General features: G+C 36.9%; 1 protein-coding gene across 1 annotated transcript in view; it reads right to left on the reverse strand.

Moving 5' to 3' along the window:
• LOC118837662 (protein mono-ADP-ribosyltransferase PARP14-like) overlaps positions 1 to 17,245 on the reverse strand; it is an 86,964-nt gene that overhangs the window by 15,864 nt on the left and 53,855 nt on the right. Inside the window, exons 11-12 of the mRNA XM_036744671.1 lie at positions 4,660 to 4,722; positions 2,210 to 2,377 (exon numbers count right to left, since the gene is read on the reverse strand). Of these exons, the coding sequence (XP_036600566.1) occupies positions 2,210 to 2,377; positions 4,660 to 4,722 (231 nt within the window). The remainder of the gene's footprint in view (positions 1 to 2,209; positions 2,378 to 4,659; positions 4,723 to 17,245) is intronic.

Below are 17,245 nucleotides of genomic sequence, written 5' to 3' on the forward strand. Positions count from 1 at the left end.
AACAGGGGTAAGGAACTAAGAATTAAGAGGTTTCAAGAAAGGCTTTTTTTTTGAGAAGACAGGATTTTTAGCTTGGGAAGCCAGGCAGTAGAGATGAGTACAGACAGCATTCTAGGCATGGGAGACAGTCAGTGAAAATGCCACAGTCTGAAGATGGCATGTCTTGTTCAATTAACAGGCAGAAGATCAATGTCATTGGATCACAGGGTTCATGGTGGGGTGTGAGGTGCAAGAAGACAAGAAAGATAAGAAGGGGCAGGTTATGAAGGGCTTTAATATCACTTTGACAACTGAGTGGGAAGAGACTTGTGGGATGTCTCATTTCCTTTGACCATTTATAATTTAAGAATGAAAGTCACCTCTTTATCAGAGACTGGAGCAAAGGAGGAAACAGTGGGAGATGAAGTCAAGAAGCTGTCAGAGGGAGAGCAGAGTGAAAGAGGGAGCTCTTCGCAGTTGGCCTCAGTTCTCTCTGTAAAGTAGGAAGGGAGATCCTCAGCTCAGAGGCAGAGGGAAAGGGTATAATGAGAGGCCTAAAGAGCAGAGAGAACATCTAAATAGCTGCTGTGGTGAGTGGGAAAGACAATCTTTTAAGGAGGAATAAAATGACTACCTTCCTCCAGTGAAGTTCCCATTGAGACTGGATACCATAAATTTGTAACAGACCTGGTCAGCACAATTGTGTGATAACCTCCTTCTTGGTTCAAAAGCAGGAAAGGAGGAAAGGAGGAGACAGATGATAGCAGTGATTCAGTGTGGAGTCATTAGTGGAGCACAAGGCATGAATGTTACCAGCACATGGGAACAAGGGAGTTGAAAGTAGAGCATGTGGAAAGTTTAACTGTTTCATCCACCAAGTTTATCCCACAAGATTTATATAAATAAATGTATAAAAATAAAATAAATGTATCAAAATCATAAATTTTTATAAACAAATCAACTGCAAAATACTTGGCCATCCCACAAGCAGTTTATTATTAGCAGAGAGAAGACTTGTATGAGATGAGACAGAGGAAAGCTAGCTAAGCCTGAAGAACAAGATACACTGTGCCAATGAAAAAGTAAATAAAGTCAACAAGGGGAGCCCACAAAAGCCTGCTCAATTATAAAGTCAATCTCAGTGCCATACTGTCCATACTCTTACTTCCTGGTAACAACTGATACACTCTTTTTCTAGGAATGTACTCTGCTTGGAGGATTGCTTGTGTGTAGATTGGAAAGTGTTCATTGTGTAGGAAAAAACCTTTCAATTTTTAGAAAAAGATTAAATACAAAATCATTACTCTCCTTTGTTATTAACATTATTTCAAAAGAATAAAGATTATCCTAGAACTATGCATAGGCAAAAGTAAAGGAAGGAAAGAAGCCCAGCTACATGATTGCTGTAGTAATCCACATATGACATGATGAGGGACTGAGGTGATGGCCATGTGGTAATTGAAAAGAAGATTTGAATCTGAGATGTTGAATCTTATTATTATTATTAATTGATCTCAAGCAAGTTGTTTATCTTCTTTAGGTCTCAACTGAAAACCAGGAGGTTGGCCTGGAACTACATAATCTCTTCAGGCTATAAAAAGTCTATGATTTGATGATAAGTTTAGTATGTGACCTGAAAAGTTTTAGGTGGCACCAAATGGAATTGTCTGACAGATAAAGGAGAGATTAGACTAGGGGCTGAAGGTGTTGGCAGGGTGGAGCTGCTGATTGAGAAGTCACCTGCAAGGAGGTAGAAGCTGAAAATGAGAATGAATGAGTGAATTCTCCCAAAGGGTAACTATGTGAGAGAGAAAAAGGGAAGAGAAGGAAGCCAAGAAGATAATGAGAGAAAAGACAGAAAATGAAAGGAGGTAAAAAAGAGACAGCGAAATAGACTGAGAAATGGATTGATTTCTTTTCTTTCCACCTTTTTTGTCTCTTCCTTACCTTCATCTTTTGTCTTTTAGTCTTACTCTTTAAAGTTTATCTTTTTATCACTCTTTTTCTTTTTGCTTATCCATAGCATAAGACTAGAGGCAAAACCCAACAGCGCCCACAAGCACCATGGTAACCAGAGTGAAAAACATTGCCAAGACCTAAAACAGATGAACACCATTGCTATCACTCTCATATAGATTCAGTCTTAATGATTAGCTTTACCAGTGGATGTATAGTCTAGGGCACACTCAGTATTTCAAAAAAAAATTAATTCTGCTAGGAGGCTACAAACCTATTCCAATGGCTGGGAGGGAAATAGATGCATATTTCATTTGTTCACATGCCTGTAGGACTTCAGAGATGGTTTGTTTGACATCATTTCCCCCAATAACATGTATTATTTTCTTGCACCTTAGATTTCCACCTTCTGTTACTATAAAATTTCTGAGAAGATTCGCAGCTGGAAAGCAGAAGAAGACACAAAGGCATGAAACATTAGCTAAACTGAAACTTCTGGATAATTGAGAATATAGGATACTTTAATCAGGTAAAAGAGGACATGAAAACAACAGTCCTGGTTTACATAGCTCCTTTAATTATCTAAAATTCTTATTGAATCTCAAAGATGAAAGGTACCTTAGGGCTCTGTAAGGATAATGGGGAATTAGATCTTCCCTGCCCATGAAGAGGCCTCATGTGGAGCCCATTAAGGGAAGCTTGCTTACTTTTAGGAAGGCTGACACACCTTTTGCTAATTAGGCACTGAGTCAGGAAGGTTGTGATGCCTTCTGGCTCTGAGCCTGTTAGCTGAAAGAGTATATATTCTGAGAGGTGAGCTTTTGATTTGGGGGCTAGCTTACAAGAAGGACCTTGTGATTCCCTGGTGGAGCCTCTGAGTAGCCTATATTTTCAGAGGTCTGCAAGTACTTAGAGGTAAAGGCTCTCTTGATCCAGTGGTGAATGTAAAGTATGTGTGTGTGTGTATATATATATATATATATATATATATATATATATATATATATATATATATATATAGCAATATTGTTTTGATTCAGGCAGTAGAGCTCTGTCTGTTGGTCTTTATTTCTTTTCTCTGTATTTTCTCCATTTGTATTTTATGTCATTAAAGAAGAGTGTTGACCCCTGAAACAGCTGTCTTTCCTAGTAAAGCAGATAAAAGAACCTGCACTAGCAGCCATCCTGGGTATGCCAGTGTGGTTGCCTTTACAGGCTAATATAATACAATGCTGTCCCATGCATAAATGCCTTCCAAAGCATCACTGACCTAATTATCTACCCTCTACTTAAATATCTCTAGTAATGGAAAGGCAACTAACTTATAAAGTAACCGATTTTTTTCTTTCTTTTTTCCAGCTGCAATATGGTACACTGGAAGGAGTACTGGCTCTGGTGTCAGGGGAGCTAGGTTCAAATCCCACTTCTGATACTTATCCCCTGTGGGACTTTGGGCAAATCACTTAATCTCTTGGGCTTCAAGTTAGTCATCTGGATATGAGAGGGGATGGACTAGATGGGTTATGAGGTCCCTTCCAGCTCTAAGTCCATAATTTTATGATCAATTTGCTTCCCCTAAACCTCTAACAACTATCCTGTGGCAGAGTGGAAAGAATAATGACTTTCAAGTCAGAAGACTTGGCCTCAATTACTGGTTATTCCATTACCTGTGCAACCTTGGGCAAGTCATTTAACTTTTTTGGGTCTTGGTTTATTTACCTGTTAAAATGAAGGAGTTGGACTAGATGACTACTAATGTTTACTCTATCTGTAAATCTATGATCCTGTAGTCTTAGTCATAGTCAATAAGCTGGATAAAGTGAAATGTATCCAGCAAGACAGCCCTTGCCCTCAAGGAGCTCACACTCTAATAGTGTGAACTTCTTCCCATTGGACCAAGTTTTTCCCTCTGGAAGTATATGGAATGTCACATCCCTATTCCATACAGGAAGATTTCAAATGTCTGAAGACAATGATCATGCCACATCTCACTCCTAGGTCTTCTCTTCTCAAGGTTGAAGAGACAAAGTCTAAAGCATGGGAGTCTACCTGGGGAGGGCTGTGGCAGAGCTCTAACTAATCTGGTTACTATTTATATCTCCTAGGATCACCTGTAGTAGGATTTCATACTTACCATATAAAAGATATTAGTTTGTACTTTTTATGCTATACTTCCCAATAAACACCCAAACACATCCCCAGACCAGTTAAGTTTGTTGATTTGTTAACAGAAAAGCACGCTTTGTCATTTAATTTTGATATTATGGTACCAATATGGACAATTGGAATTGACAAGATATTTCTTGCCTCTTCATATTGACTTTAAATGTTTATATTGTTGTAGTCTCTGAGAATATCATAGTGTGTGATGCCTTTCCAGGTAACAATCTATAGAGATAATGTCTTAACCCCCAAGAAGAGCCTCTTATGCTGAAAGTTTTAGATACTCTGATTGGTTGTTAGGGAAAATGGGAGACAGAGAGAGTATGTGGGTGCTTCAAATCATACCATGTGTGACTGTGGCTACTATAGTCTTATATATGGTTAGCTCAAGTTTTGAAGGAAAATTGTTATAATCTCACCTTCAGGGCCCTTCTCCCATGGAACACTGACTCTTAAAGGGTTTCTGACTTGTTTCTATCCTATCCCACATCCCCTCCATCTTACTACCAGTTATTTCACTTGCACTGAATTATGGCTAAAACAGAAGCATTAATATCATACCTGACATAGCACACACTGATGGTGTAGTCGCTGCAGCAATGTATAAAATGGCTTTGGAAACCGCTAGATAAGAGAAATAATAATAGAGGTGAATATGAATTCAGGAATCACATTATGTCAGAGCTGGAAAGTAATGCAGAGATCATCCATTATACTATCTCTCTTTTATTTATTTTTAACATAATTCTTTTTTTCATTTAGTAAGTACTTTTTTTCTCTCCCTTGCACCAGTGCCATCCAAAAGAAAAGAAAAACAAAACTTATAACAAATATGCGAAGTCAAACAAAACAAATTTACACATTGGACGTGTCTAAAAATTTATGACCTATTCGGCATCTTGAGACCTCTCTGTCAGTAGGTGGGTAGCATGCTTCATTAACAATTCTGTGGAATTATGGTCGATCATATCTCTGACTAGAATTCTTTAAAAAAAATTTCAAATTACACATAAAAGCAAATTTTAACATTTGTTGTTTAAAATTTTGAGTTCCAAATTCACTTCCTCCCTGCTTCCCCTACACCTTCATTGAGAATACAAGCAATTTGATATGTTATACATGTGCAGTCATGTTGTGAAAGAAGAAACAGACCAAAGAAAAAAAAAGAAGAAAAAAATTTAAAAGAATGCTTTTATCTATATTCAGATCCCATTAGTTCTTTCTCTGGAGATGGATAGCATTTTTCATCATAAGTTCTTTGGAATTGTGTAACATTTTTGTACTGGTCAGATAGCTAAGTCATTTGCAGTAGTTAATCCTACAATATTGCTGTTATTGTGTACAATATTCTCCTGGTTCTACTCACTTCACTTTTCATCAGTTCATGCAAGTCTTTCCAGGTTTTTTTGAAAGCATCCTTCTCATCATTTCTTACAGCACAATAGAATTCCATCGCAATCATATACCACAATTTGTTCAGCCATTCCCCAATTGATGGACATCCCCTCAATTTCCAATACTTTACCACCACCAAAAGAGCTGCTATACATATTTTTGTACACATAGATACTTTAACTTTTAAAAAAATCTCTCTGGACACACATATCACAGTGGTATTGCTGGGTCAAAGATTATGCTAGGTTTTATAGTTCTTTGAGCATAGTTCTAAATAGCTCTCCAGAATCGTTGGACCAGTTTTCACAACTCCACCAGAAGTCCATTAGTTTGACCAGAATTTGTAAACCTTTCAAATTTGTTTGTTATTTCATTGTTATTTTTGAATAAATTATTGTTTTGGTTCTCCTCATTTAATTCTGCTTCAGTTCATATAAATCTTCCCAGGTTTTTCTGAAGCTGCTCTTTCCATTATTTCTTATGCCCCAATAGTATTCCATTACATTCTTATACCACATTTGTTTAGTCTGTCTCAACAGAGGGGCATACCCATATCTTTAATTTCCTTGTTAAAACAAAAAGAGCTGCTCTCTCTCTCTCTCTCTCTCTCTCTCTCTCTCTCTCTCTCTCTCTCTATCTCTCTCTCTCTTTCTGTCTCTCTCCCTCTCTCTCTCTCTCCCCCTTCCTTCCTTCCTCCCTCTCTCCACACATACATATTAATACATACAGAGATTCCATTTGTTCTTTCTTTAATCTCTTTGCTTTATACTCCTTTAATGTTACAGATGAAGAAACTGAGGCCCAAAAAAGAGAAGTGAATCACTTCAAATCACACAGTTAGGAAATGACCATGTCCAGGGATCTTTCTGATTCCAAATTCAATATAGTCATTTAATCATAAGTACATGTAAAGCTCCTAATAGCCTTCACAAAGTCATACTCCAATGCCTCATCATGAGGTAGAGGTACTCCAGAGTTCTTGAATAGGAATTCCATTGAAGAAGTACTGGCAGCTTCACAATCTACCATATTGGAAAGGCTTTGAATACAACCTGACTACAAGCCATATCTAGTTAAGTATGAAAAGACACATAAGCAGGAAAGGGTGCATTTGGCAACAAATCCTTAAGCCGTGGCAACACATGAAACCAAGAAAAATAGAGAAAATGGTCTTTGCTTCCATGTGACTGTCTTTGACTTCTGAAATGATATGACAGAAAAAGGATAGAGGGTGCTCAGAATTGCACAATTCTTGGACCTCCTACAAATGTTAACTAGTCATTGAGTCCTCTAAGTGTAAGATTTTCGTTCAGTGACCATGGAGAGGCCACAGCACTCAAAGAATTAAATCTGAACAGACTTCACCTTTTTTAAAAATAATAAATGAAACCAGAAGATAAAAGGGAGTTGCAGCTAAACAGAAATAGCTCACAGGATTGACTTGGGAGACACAAACAAGAGATGGTCTTGTCATGCAGTCAAAAGCAAGAAGAAAAGCCATTTCATTAGATTATTGGTCATTTCAAATTGCAGTGCACATAGTAACCCTTTTCAAAGAGAATCACTACTGAAATAATTGAAGTTTATGCTCCAACATCTATTGCAGAGAATGGGAAGGTAGATAGGTTTTACAAAGAACGCCCCCACCCAAATGGTCAGGTAACATGAAGACAGAAAGTATAGGTAACACAGTAAATGAGAGTGAAGGTCCAAAATGATTTTGGCAGGCTAGTACACTGGGCCTATAAATGAATGAAAAAGGTATTTATTAATCACCTCTTATAAGTCAAGCAGTACAGTAAGCTTGGGGGATATAAAAAGAAAATTGAGATGGTCTCTGCCCTCAAGAAGCTCATATTCTTTTTTAAAAAATAGACTTGCATGATTTTAATTAAGAAATGTTTATTGAATTCAAAAATTTCTCTAGTTCATTAAGTGTTCATTTTTCCCCCATAGGGTTATATACTCAGTTTTGCTAGTAAGATATTCTTGGTTGTAATCCTAGCTCCTTTGGTTTCCAGAGTATCATATTCTAAACCCTCTAAGCCTTTATAGTGGTAACTGCTAAATCTTGTGTGATCCTGACTTAAGCTTTACTATATTTTGATCTTTTTTTCTTTATGAATACTTGCAATATTTATTCCTTGACCTAAGAATTCTGGATTTTGACTATAACATACCTAAGAGTTTTCATGTTGTAATTTCTTTTAGGATAAGAGGTTATTTTTTCAATTTCTACTTTGCCCTCTGCTCCAAGATATCTTGTTAATTTTCCTTTATGATTTCTTGAAATATTATGTTAAGGATTTTGTCCCTGTATTGGCTTTCAGGCACACCAAAAATTCTTAATTCATCTCTCTTCGATCCGTTTTTCTGGTAAGTTTGTTTTTCCTATGAGATAGTTGACATTTTATTCTTTTTAATAGTCTTTTGACATTGTTTCATTGTTTCTTAATGTCTAATGGAATCATTATCTTCCACTTGCTCATTTAGGAATTATTTCATTCAGTGATGTTTCGTACCTCTTTTAGCATTTGACCAATTCTGATTTAAAAGAAAATATTTTCTTCAACATTTTTGTGGCTCTTTTGCCATGTTGTTAATTTCATAATTTTCTTGTGTAACTCATTTCTTTTCCCAATTTTCTCTCTACCACTCATTAAAATTTTTAGATAATTGTTTTGCTTAAAAAACCTCTTTCTTCTTTTATTTAAATTTTATTTTACCTGAACACAAATACAAAATAGACGAAAGAAACAAAAACATATTGTGAACTTAAATATTGAAACTTAAATATAAAGAGAGAAAAAAAGCATGTCATGTGCATAGCAGAACATAGGAGAGGATTCAAAATATGTAACAATAAATTTTCATTTCAAGAAAGCCTGTATGATAAATAATATACCTTGCATTGGGAATTGTCCATCTTTTCTTTGCTTTCTTGTGTTTTCTTTTGTTCTCTGCTGTGCACTTTTTAACTTTGTTCTTTTTTCCCCTCCCCCACTCCCCAGAAGGCTACAATATAATTTAGCTATTTCTTGATATATACATACACATACAGATATATACATACACAGATATATACATACATTATAAATAAATACATGTGTCTACAGACATATACTTTCCCAAACATAATTTACTCCTGATCTTTGTTTTTTATGTTTGTACTTTTATTTTGTTTCCTATCCTGCCTGTCTCTTCTATTTTACTTCTACTCACTATATCACATTCCTATTCCTTGCCTTCCCCCCTCTAAGAATCCCTCCCCTATCCTCCCATTCCCACTAATCTAAACTCCATTTACCTATTCCCTCATTCTCCCCTCTAAAAATCCTTCCCTTGTCCTAATCCCTCCCTTGTCCTCTTCCCCCTCACTACACCCCTACCATTTTATTTCTTCTAAATTTAGAAGAGTTTAATACTCTTCTAAATATATATGTATTGTTCCCTCTTAAACCCATTTCTGATGAAAGTAGGTTATCAGAACTACCCACCCTCCTCCCCTGTCTAAATCCTCTGTATCCATTCTTCTTCTTGCACCTCTCTTGTATAAAATAGTTACTCTTGAGGAGAAGGATGCCTTGAAAGGCAGAATTGCCCAAATGGAAAAGGAGGTCCAAAAGACCATTGAAGAAAATGCTACCTTAAAAATTAGACTGGAGCAAGTGGAAGCTAGTGACTTTATGAGAAATCAAGATATTATAGGAATTATTAAAGGAATGAAAAAATGGAAGACAATGTGAAATATCTCATTGGAAAAACCACTGACCTAGAATATAGATCCGGGACAGATAATTTAAAAATTATTGGACTACCTGAAAGCCATGATCAAAAAAAAGAGCCTAGATATCATCTTTCAAGAACTTATCAAGGAGAACTGCCCTGATATTGTAGAGCCAGCGGGTAAAATAGAAATTGAAAGAATCCACCGATCGCCTCCTCAAATAGATCCCAAAAAGAAACTCCTAGGAACATTGTCGCCAAATTCCAGAGCTCCCAGGTCAAGGAGAAAATACTGCAAGCAGCCAGAAAGAAACAATTTGAGTATTGTGGAAAAAAAATCAGGATGACACAGGATCTGGCAGCTTCCACATTAAGGGACCAAAGGGCTTGGAACATAATATTCCGGAGGTCAATGGAGCTAGGATTAAAACCAAGAATCACCTACCCAACAAAATTGAGTATCATGCTCCGAGGCAAAATATGGACTTTTGTGGGGTGGAGCCAAGATGGCCGCATGAAAACAACATCTTACCGGAGCTCTCTCACAAGGTCTGTCAGATTCCTATAAAGAAGTGAATTTGAGCAGATTTGAGAGAGTTAGAAACCACGAGCAGTCTGCGTGGGGCAAATTTCCAAGCTGGGAGAGACTGAAAGGCCGAAGGCATGAATCTGTAGGCTTGGAGAGTGCTCTGCACGGAGCTGCTTCAGACCAAAGTGGAAGCGGCCAGCCGGGAAAGCCACGTGGGAGACAGGCTGGGGGAAAGCTGGGCACCCGAAACCAGTGGAGATCCCCAGGCTTCCAAACACAGGATGGCAGTCTGTGGAAGCAATGAGAGGTAGGGCAATGCCACCGGCAGGGAAACATCAACTCCTGATGCTTGCAGCCCAGAGACTCGGCTTCTTGAAGTTCCAGGAGACAAAATGGCTAGGTAAATAGCTCTAATCCCTCCCCCCCCCACCCAGAGAATTCCTCGGGGGATAAAAAAGAATGCTGGAACAGAGGAGAAAGAAGTGGGGCTTCAGTGGTTAAATAGCAGAAGTTCATTAGTCCCAGAGGCGCAGAGATGGCAGGGGTCAACACCAGGACCCCAGTCGTAATCTTGCTCCCCCAGGGGAAGTGCCAGACATCAGCTCAAACAACAAACAGCTGAGACCATTGCTGAAGAGCAACAGTGCTGGACAGCACCCATAGGGAGTGAGACGTCAGGGAGCCAGACCCCTCCCCCACACCTCAGGAAACTGAAGGCTATAATTCTAGACTCACAACCCCTAGAATAAGAAAGCTGGGACAGAGAGCCCTGAGCCCCAAAGGCAGAAACTTGTTGTAAAGCCAGGAAAAGGCAAACCAACGTGAAGAACACAAAAAAACCGAGGACCACCAATTCTTTTTATGGAGACAGGAGTGATCAAAATACCAATTTGGAAGAGGACAGCAATGACACTATAGATACATCTGATACATCAAAAGATCATGTGAACTGGACTCCAGCCCAAAAAGCATTGCTGGAAGAGCTAAAGGAGGATTTTAAAAACCAAATTAGGGAGGTAAAAGAAAACATGGCAAAAATGGAAAAGTCCCTAAAGAATAAGATTGGCGAAATGGCCATGGAGATTCAGAATCTAGAGAGAGAAAATGCTGAGAGGCAAAATCAACCAATTGGAAAAGGAGACTCAAAAGCAAAATGAAAACACTAACTCGTTAAAAATTAGAGTTGAGCAAGTGGAAGTTAATGAATCTGTGAGGCACCAAGAAGTAGTAAAACAAAATGTAAAGAATGAAAAAATAGAAAAAATGTGAAATATCTGATTGGGAAAACAACTGACCTGGAAAATAGATCCAGGAGAGACAATTTAAGAGTTATTGGTCTACTGGAAATCCACGATGAAAAAAAGAGCCTTGACAATATCTTCGAAGAAATTATCAAAGACAACTGCCCAGAGGTCCTAGAACCAGAGGGCAAAATAGTCATTGAAAGAATTCACCAATCACCCCCTGAAAGAGATCCCAAACTTAAAACACCAAGAAATATTATAGCCAAATTTCAGAACTATACACTGAAGGAGAAAATACTGCAAGCAGCCAAAAAGAAGCAATTCAAATATCGTGGAACTACAGTCACAATCACGCAGGATCTCTCAGTTTCCACATTAAAAGACAGGAGAAATTGGAATATGATATTCTGAAGGGCAAAGGAGCTGGGACTGCAACCAAGGATCAACTACCCAGCAAAACTAAGCAGAATTTTTCAGGCAAAGAGATGGACATTCAATGATATAAGGGAATTCAAGACCTTCCTGATGAAAAGGCCAGAACTCAATGGAGAATTTGATCTCCAAATACAAAACTCAAGAGAGACATAAATAGGTAATCAGGGGGAAAACCCCCACAAACCTTATTAACCAATAAGGGCAGGTTGTTTGTATCTTTATGTGGGACTATATCATCTTATGTATGTTTTATATATATACATATATATGTCAGTCTTGAGAATGGTACAGCTACTATGACAATTGAAAGGGATACACATAGATTGTGAATGCCTGTATAACTGATGTAAAGATAAAAAAAACATAAGTAAGAGATGTAAAGGGAGGGCTATGAGAGAAGTGGTAAGAAGGTAGTAGAAGAAGGTAAATTACACCAAATGAATAGGCACAAAAACATATTATAGTAGAGGGAAAGAAAGGAGGGAGAAGAGCAGTAGTTGAGCTTCACTGTCATCTGATCTGGTTCAAGAAGGGAATAACATACTCTGATAAGTTTAGAAATCTAACTTGACCTATGGGAAGTAGGAGGGGAAGGAGGGAAAAAAGGGAGGGGGGTGGTCAGAAGGGAGGGGAGAAGTAGCAAGTGGGAAATGGTAAGATAAGGGAGGGGAATAAAGAGAGAGGGTAAACTGAGGAAGGCAGTGGTCAAAAGCAAAACTTTGTTGAGGAGAAGGGGAAAGGGAGAAATAAAAGCATAAACAGGGGGAAATAGGATGGAGAAAAAGACACAGATAGAAATCATAACTCTGAACATGAATGAGATGAACTCTCTCATAAAATAGAAGCTGGTAGCAGAATGGATTAAAAACCATAATCCTACAATATGCTGTTTAGAAGAAACACATTTGAAACAGGGGGATACGCACAGGGTAAAGGTAAAAGGCTGGAGTAAAATATATTGCACCTCAGCTAAAGTAAAAGAAGCAGGTGTAGCAATCCTAATCTCAGACAAAGCAAAAGTAAAGATAGATTTAATTAAAACAGATAAGGAAGGACATTATATCTTGCTAAAAGGCACCATAAACAATGAAGCAATATCATTGTTTAACATATATGCACCAAGTGGTAAGGCATACAAATTCTTAGAGGAGAGGTTAAGGGAGTTACAGGAAGAAATAGACAGCAAAACTATAATATTGGGAGACCTTAACCTCCCCCTTTCTGAACTTGATAAATCTAACCTCAAAATAAATAAGAAAGAAGTTAAGGAGGTAAACAGAATTTTAGAAAAGGCAGGTATGATAGACCTCTGGAGAAAACTGAATGGGGATAAAAAGGAATATACTTTCTTCTCAGTGGTACATGGCACATACTCAAAACTTGACCATGTACTAGGGCATAAAAACCTCACAATCCAGTGCAGAAAGGCAGAAGTAGTCAAAGCTCACATTTCAGATCATGATACAATAAGAATTATTTGTAACAAAGCACCATGGAAAAATAAGCTAAAAATTAATTGGAAACTAAATAAACTAATTCTAAAGAATGAGTGTGCCAAAGAACAAATCAGAGAAACAATTAATAACTTCATTCAAGAGGATGACAATAATGAAACAACATACCAAAACTTATGGGATGCAGCAAAAGCAGTTCTTAGGGGAAGCTTTATATCTCTAAATGCTTACATGAATAAAATGGGGGAAAAGAAGATAAACAATCTGGGCATACAGCTGAAAAAGCAAGAAAAAGAGCAAATTGAAAATCCTCAATTAAATACCAAATTAGAAATACTGAAAATCAAAGGAGAGATTAATAAAATTGAAACCAAGAAAACTATTGAATTAATAAATAAAACAGAGTTGGTTTTATGAAAAAAAAAACAATAAAATTAATAAACCTTTGGTCAATTTAATTAAAAAAAGAAAGAAGAAAATCAAATTACCAGTATCAAAAAAGAAAAGGGTGAGTTCACCTCTAATGAATAGGAAATCAAAACAATAATTAGTAATGATTTTGCCCAATTGTATGCCCATAAATTTGACAACCTTAGAGATATGGATGAATATCTACAAAAACATAAACTGCCCAGGCTAACAGAGAAGGAAGTAAAATTTCTAAATCACCCCATCTCAGAAAAAGAAATTGAGCATGCCATCAATGAACTCCCTAGGAAAAAATCTCCAGGGTCAGATGGTTTTACATGTGAATTCTATCAAACATTTAACGAACAACTAATTCCAATACTTTGCAGATTATTTGGGAAAATAGGTGAAGAAGGAGTCCTACCAAATTCTTTTTATGACACAAATATGGTACTAATATCCAAACCAGGTAGAGTCAAAACAGATAAAGAAAATTATAGAACAATTTCTCTAATGAATATTGATGCAAAAATTTTAAATAAAATATTAGCAAAAAGATTGCAGCAACTTATCATGAAAATAATACACTATGAGCAGGTAGGATTTATTCCAGGAATGCAAGGCTGGTTCAATATGAGGAAAACTATTAGCATAATTGACCATATCAACAACAAAACCATATGATCATCTCAATAGATGCATAAAAAACCTTTGACAAAATACAACACCCATTCCTATTAAAAAACACTAGAAAGCATAGGAATAAATGGAACCTTCCTTAAAATTATAAATAGCATCTACCTAAAACCATCAACAAGCATTATTTGTAATGGGGATAAGCTAGATGCATTCCCAATAAGATCAGGGGTGAAACAAGGATGTCCATTATCACCCCTACTGTTCAATTTGGTACTAGAAACGTTAGCTGTAGCAATAAGAGAAGAAAAAGAAATTGAAGGAATTAAAATAGGAAAAGAAGAAACTAAATTATCACTTTTTGCAGATGATATGATGATTTATTTAGAGAATCAAGTAAAAAACTACTTGAAATAATAAACAACTTTAGCAAAGTTGCCGGATATAAAATAAACCCACAGAAATCCTCAGCATTCCAATACATTACTGACAAAACCCAACAGCAAGAGATAGAAAGAGAAATTCCATTCAAAGTTATGGTGGACACTATAAAATATTTGGGAGTCTATTTGCAAAGACAAACCCAGGGCCTATATGAACATAACTATGAAACACTTTTCACCTGAATACAGTCAGATCTAAATAAATGGAAAAATATCAGTTGCTCACAGCTAGGCTGAACTAATATAATAAAAATGACAATTTTACCTGAATTAATCTATCTATTCAGTGCCACACCAATCGAACTACCAAAAAATTATTTTACTGAACTGGACAAAATAATAACAAAATTCATCTGGAAAAACAAGAGGTCTAGAATATCTAGGGTATTAATGAAAAGAAATGCTAGAGAAGGTGGCCTAGCCATACCAGATATTAAACTGTACTATAGAGCAGCAGTCATCAAAACTACCTGGTGCTGGCTAAGAAACAGAGGTGTGGATCAGTGGAATAAGATAGGAATACAAGATGGAGAAGTCAACAACTATAGCAATCTACTCTTTGATAAACCCAAAGAGGCCAGCTTCTGGGCGAATAATTCACTATTTCACAAAAACTGTTGGGAAAATTGGAAAATGGTAGGACAGAAACTGAGCATAGACCAATATCTTACACCATATACCAAAATAAAGTCAAAATGGGTTCATGATTTCGGAGTAAAGGCTGATACTGTAAGTAATTTGGGAGAGCAAGGAATAGTTTACTTATCAGATTTATGGAAAAGAAAAGAATTCATGACCCAACAAGAAATAGAGAGCATTACAAAATGCAAAATGGATAATTTTGATTATGTTAAATTGAAATGTTTTTGTACAAAAAAAGCCAATGCAACAAAAATTAGGAGGGAAGCAGAAATTTGGGAGAAAATCTTTACAACTAGTGTCTCTGATAAAAGCCTCATTTCTAAAATATACAGGGAACTGAGCCAAATATATAGGAATACAAGCCATTCCCCAATTGAGAAATGGTCAAAGGATATGAACAGGTAGTTTTCAGAGGAAGAAATTAAAGCTATCTATAGGCATATGAAAAAATGCTCAAAATCACTACTGATTAGAGAAATGCAAATCAAAACAACTCTTAGATACCACATCTCTCCTGTCAGATTGGCTAAAATAACAAAACATGAAAATGATAAATGCTGGAGAGAATGTGGGAAAATTGGAACATTGTTACATTGCTGGTGGAGTTGTGAGATGATCCAGCCATTTTGGAGAGTAATTTGGAACTACGCCCAAAGGGCCACAGGAATGTTCATACCCTTTGACCCAGCAATACCACTTCTAGGGTTGTATCCCAAAGAAATCACACAAGTGGGAAAAGGACTCATATGTACAAAAATATTTACAGCAGCTCTTTTTGTGGTAGCCAAGAATTGGAAATCAAAGGGATGCCCATCAATTGGGGAATGGCTGAACCAGCTGTGGTATATGAAGGTAATGGAATACAATTGTGCCATAAGAAATGGGGATGATATGGACTTCGTAACAACCTGGAAAAACCTACACAACATAATGCTGAGTGAGCAGAGCAGAGCCAGGAAAACATTGTACACAACCACAGATATATGGATTCGGTGAGGACCAACCCTGACAGACTCCGCTCTTCTCAGCAGCACAAGGTACAAGGACAACTCCAAAGGACTCATGATGGAGAATGCTATCTACATCCAGAGAAAGAACTATGAAGTTTGAATGCAGATTGAGGCATACTTCATGCTCGCCTTTTTTTCTTCTCTTTTGTTTTTGTTTTTGGGTTTGGTTTTTTTTGGTTCCGTTTCTTCTTTCTCATGATTCATTTCATTGGTCATAATTCTTCTCCACAACTTGACTAGTGTATAAATTAATTCAATGCGAAGTTATACGTGGTGGTCATATGAGATTCCATGCCGTCTTGGGGAGGGAGGGGAGAAAGTCTGTAACTCAAAATTATGTAGAAATGTGTCTTGTAAACTACAAATAAGAAAAAAATAAAAAAATATGGACTTTCTATAAAATAGAGGACTTTCAAGCTTTCTCAGTGAAAAGACCAGAGCTGAATAGAAAATTTGACTTTCAAACACAAGAATCAAGAGAAGCATGAAAAGGTAAACAAGAAAGAGAAATCATAAGGGTCTTACTAAAGTTGAACTGTTTTGTTTACATTCCTACATGGAAAGATGATGTGTATGATTTATGAGACCTCAATATCATAGTAGCTGAAAGGAATATGTATATATATATATGTATACATGTATATGTGTGTGTCTATGTATGTATATATGTAGGTATATTTGTGTGTATATATATATACATATATATATATATGCAGAGAGCACAGGGTGAGTTGAATATGAAGGGATGATATCTAAAAAAATAAAATCAAATTAAGGGATAAGAGAGGAATATATTGAGAGAGGGAGAAAGGGAGACATAGAATGGGGTAAATTATCTCGCATAAAAGTGGTAAGAAAAAGTGGTTCTCTAGGAAGGGAAGAGGGGGCAGGTGAAGAGGAATGAGTAAATCTTGCTCTCATTGGATTTGCCTTAGGAGGGAATACCATACACACTCAATTGGGTATCTTACCCCACAGGAAAGAAGGAGGAAGAAGATAAAAAAAATGGGGGACAATAGAAGGGAGGGCAGACAGGGGGATGAGGTAATCAAAACCAAACTCTTTCAAAAAGGGACAGGGTCACGGGAGAAAATTCAATAAAGGGGGATAGGTTAGGAAGGAGCAAAACATAGTTAATCTTTCACGACATGAGTATTGTGGAAGGGTTTTACATAAGGATACGCACGTGGCCTATGTTGAACTGCTTGCCTTCTTAGGGAGGGTG

The sequence above is a fragment of the Trichosurus vulpecula genome, chromosome 2, assembly GCF_011100635.1.
Source record: "Trichosurus vulpecula isolate mTriVul1 chromosome 2, mTriVul1.pri, whole genome shotgun sequence".
NCBI lineage: Eukaryota > Metazoa > Chordata > Mammalia > Diprotodontia > Phalangeridae > Trichosurus > Trichosurus vulpecula.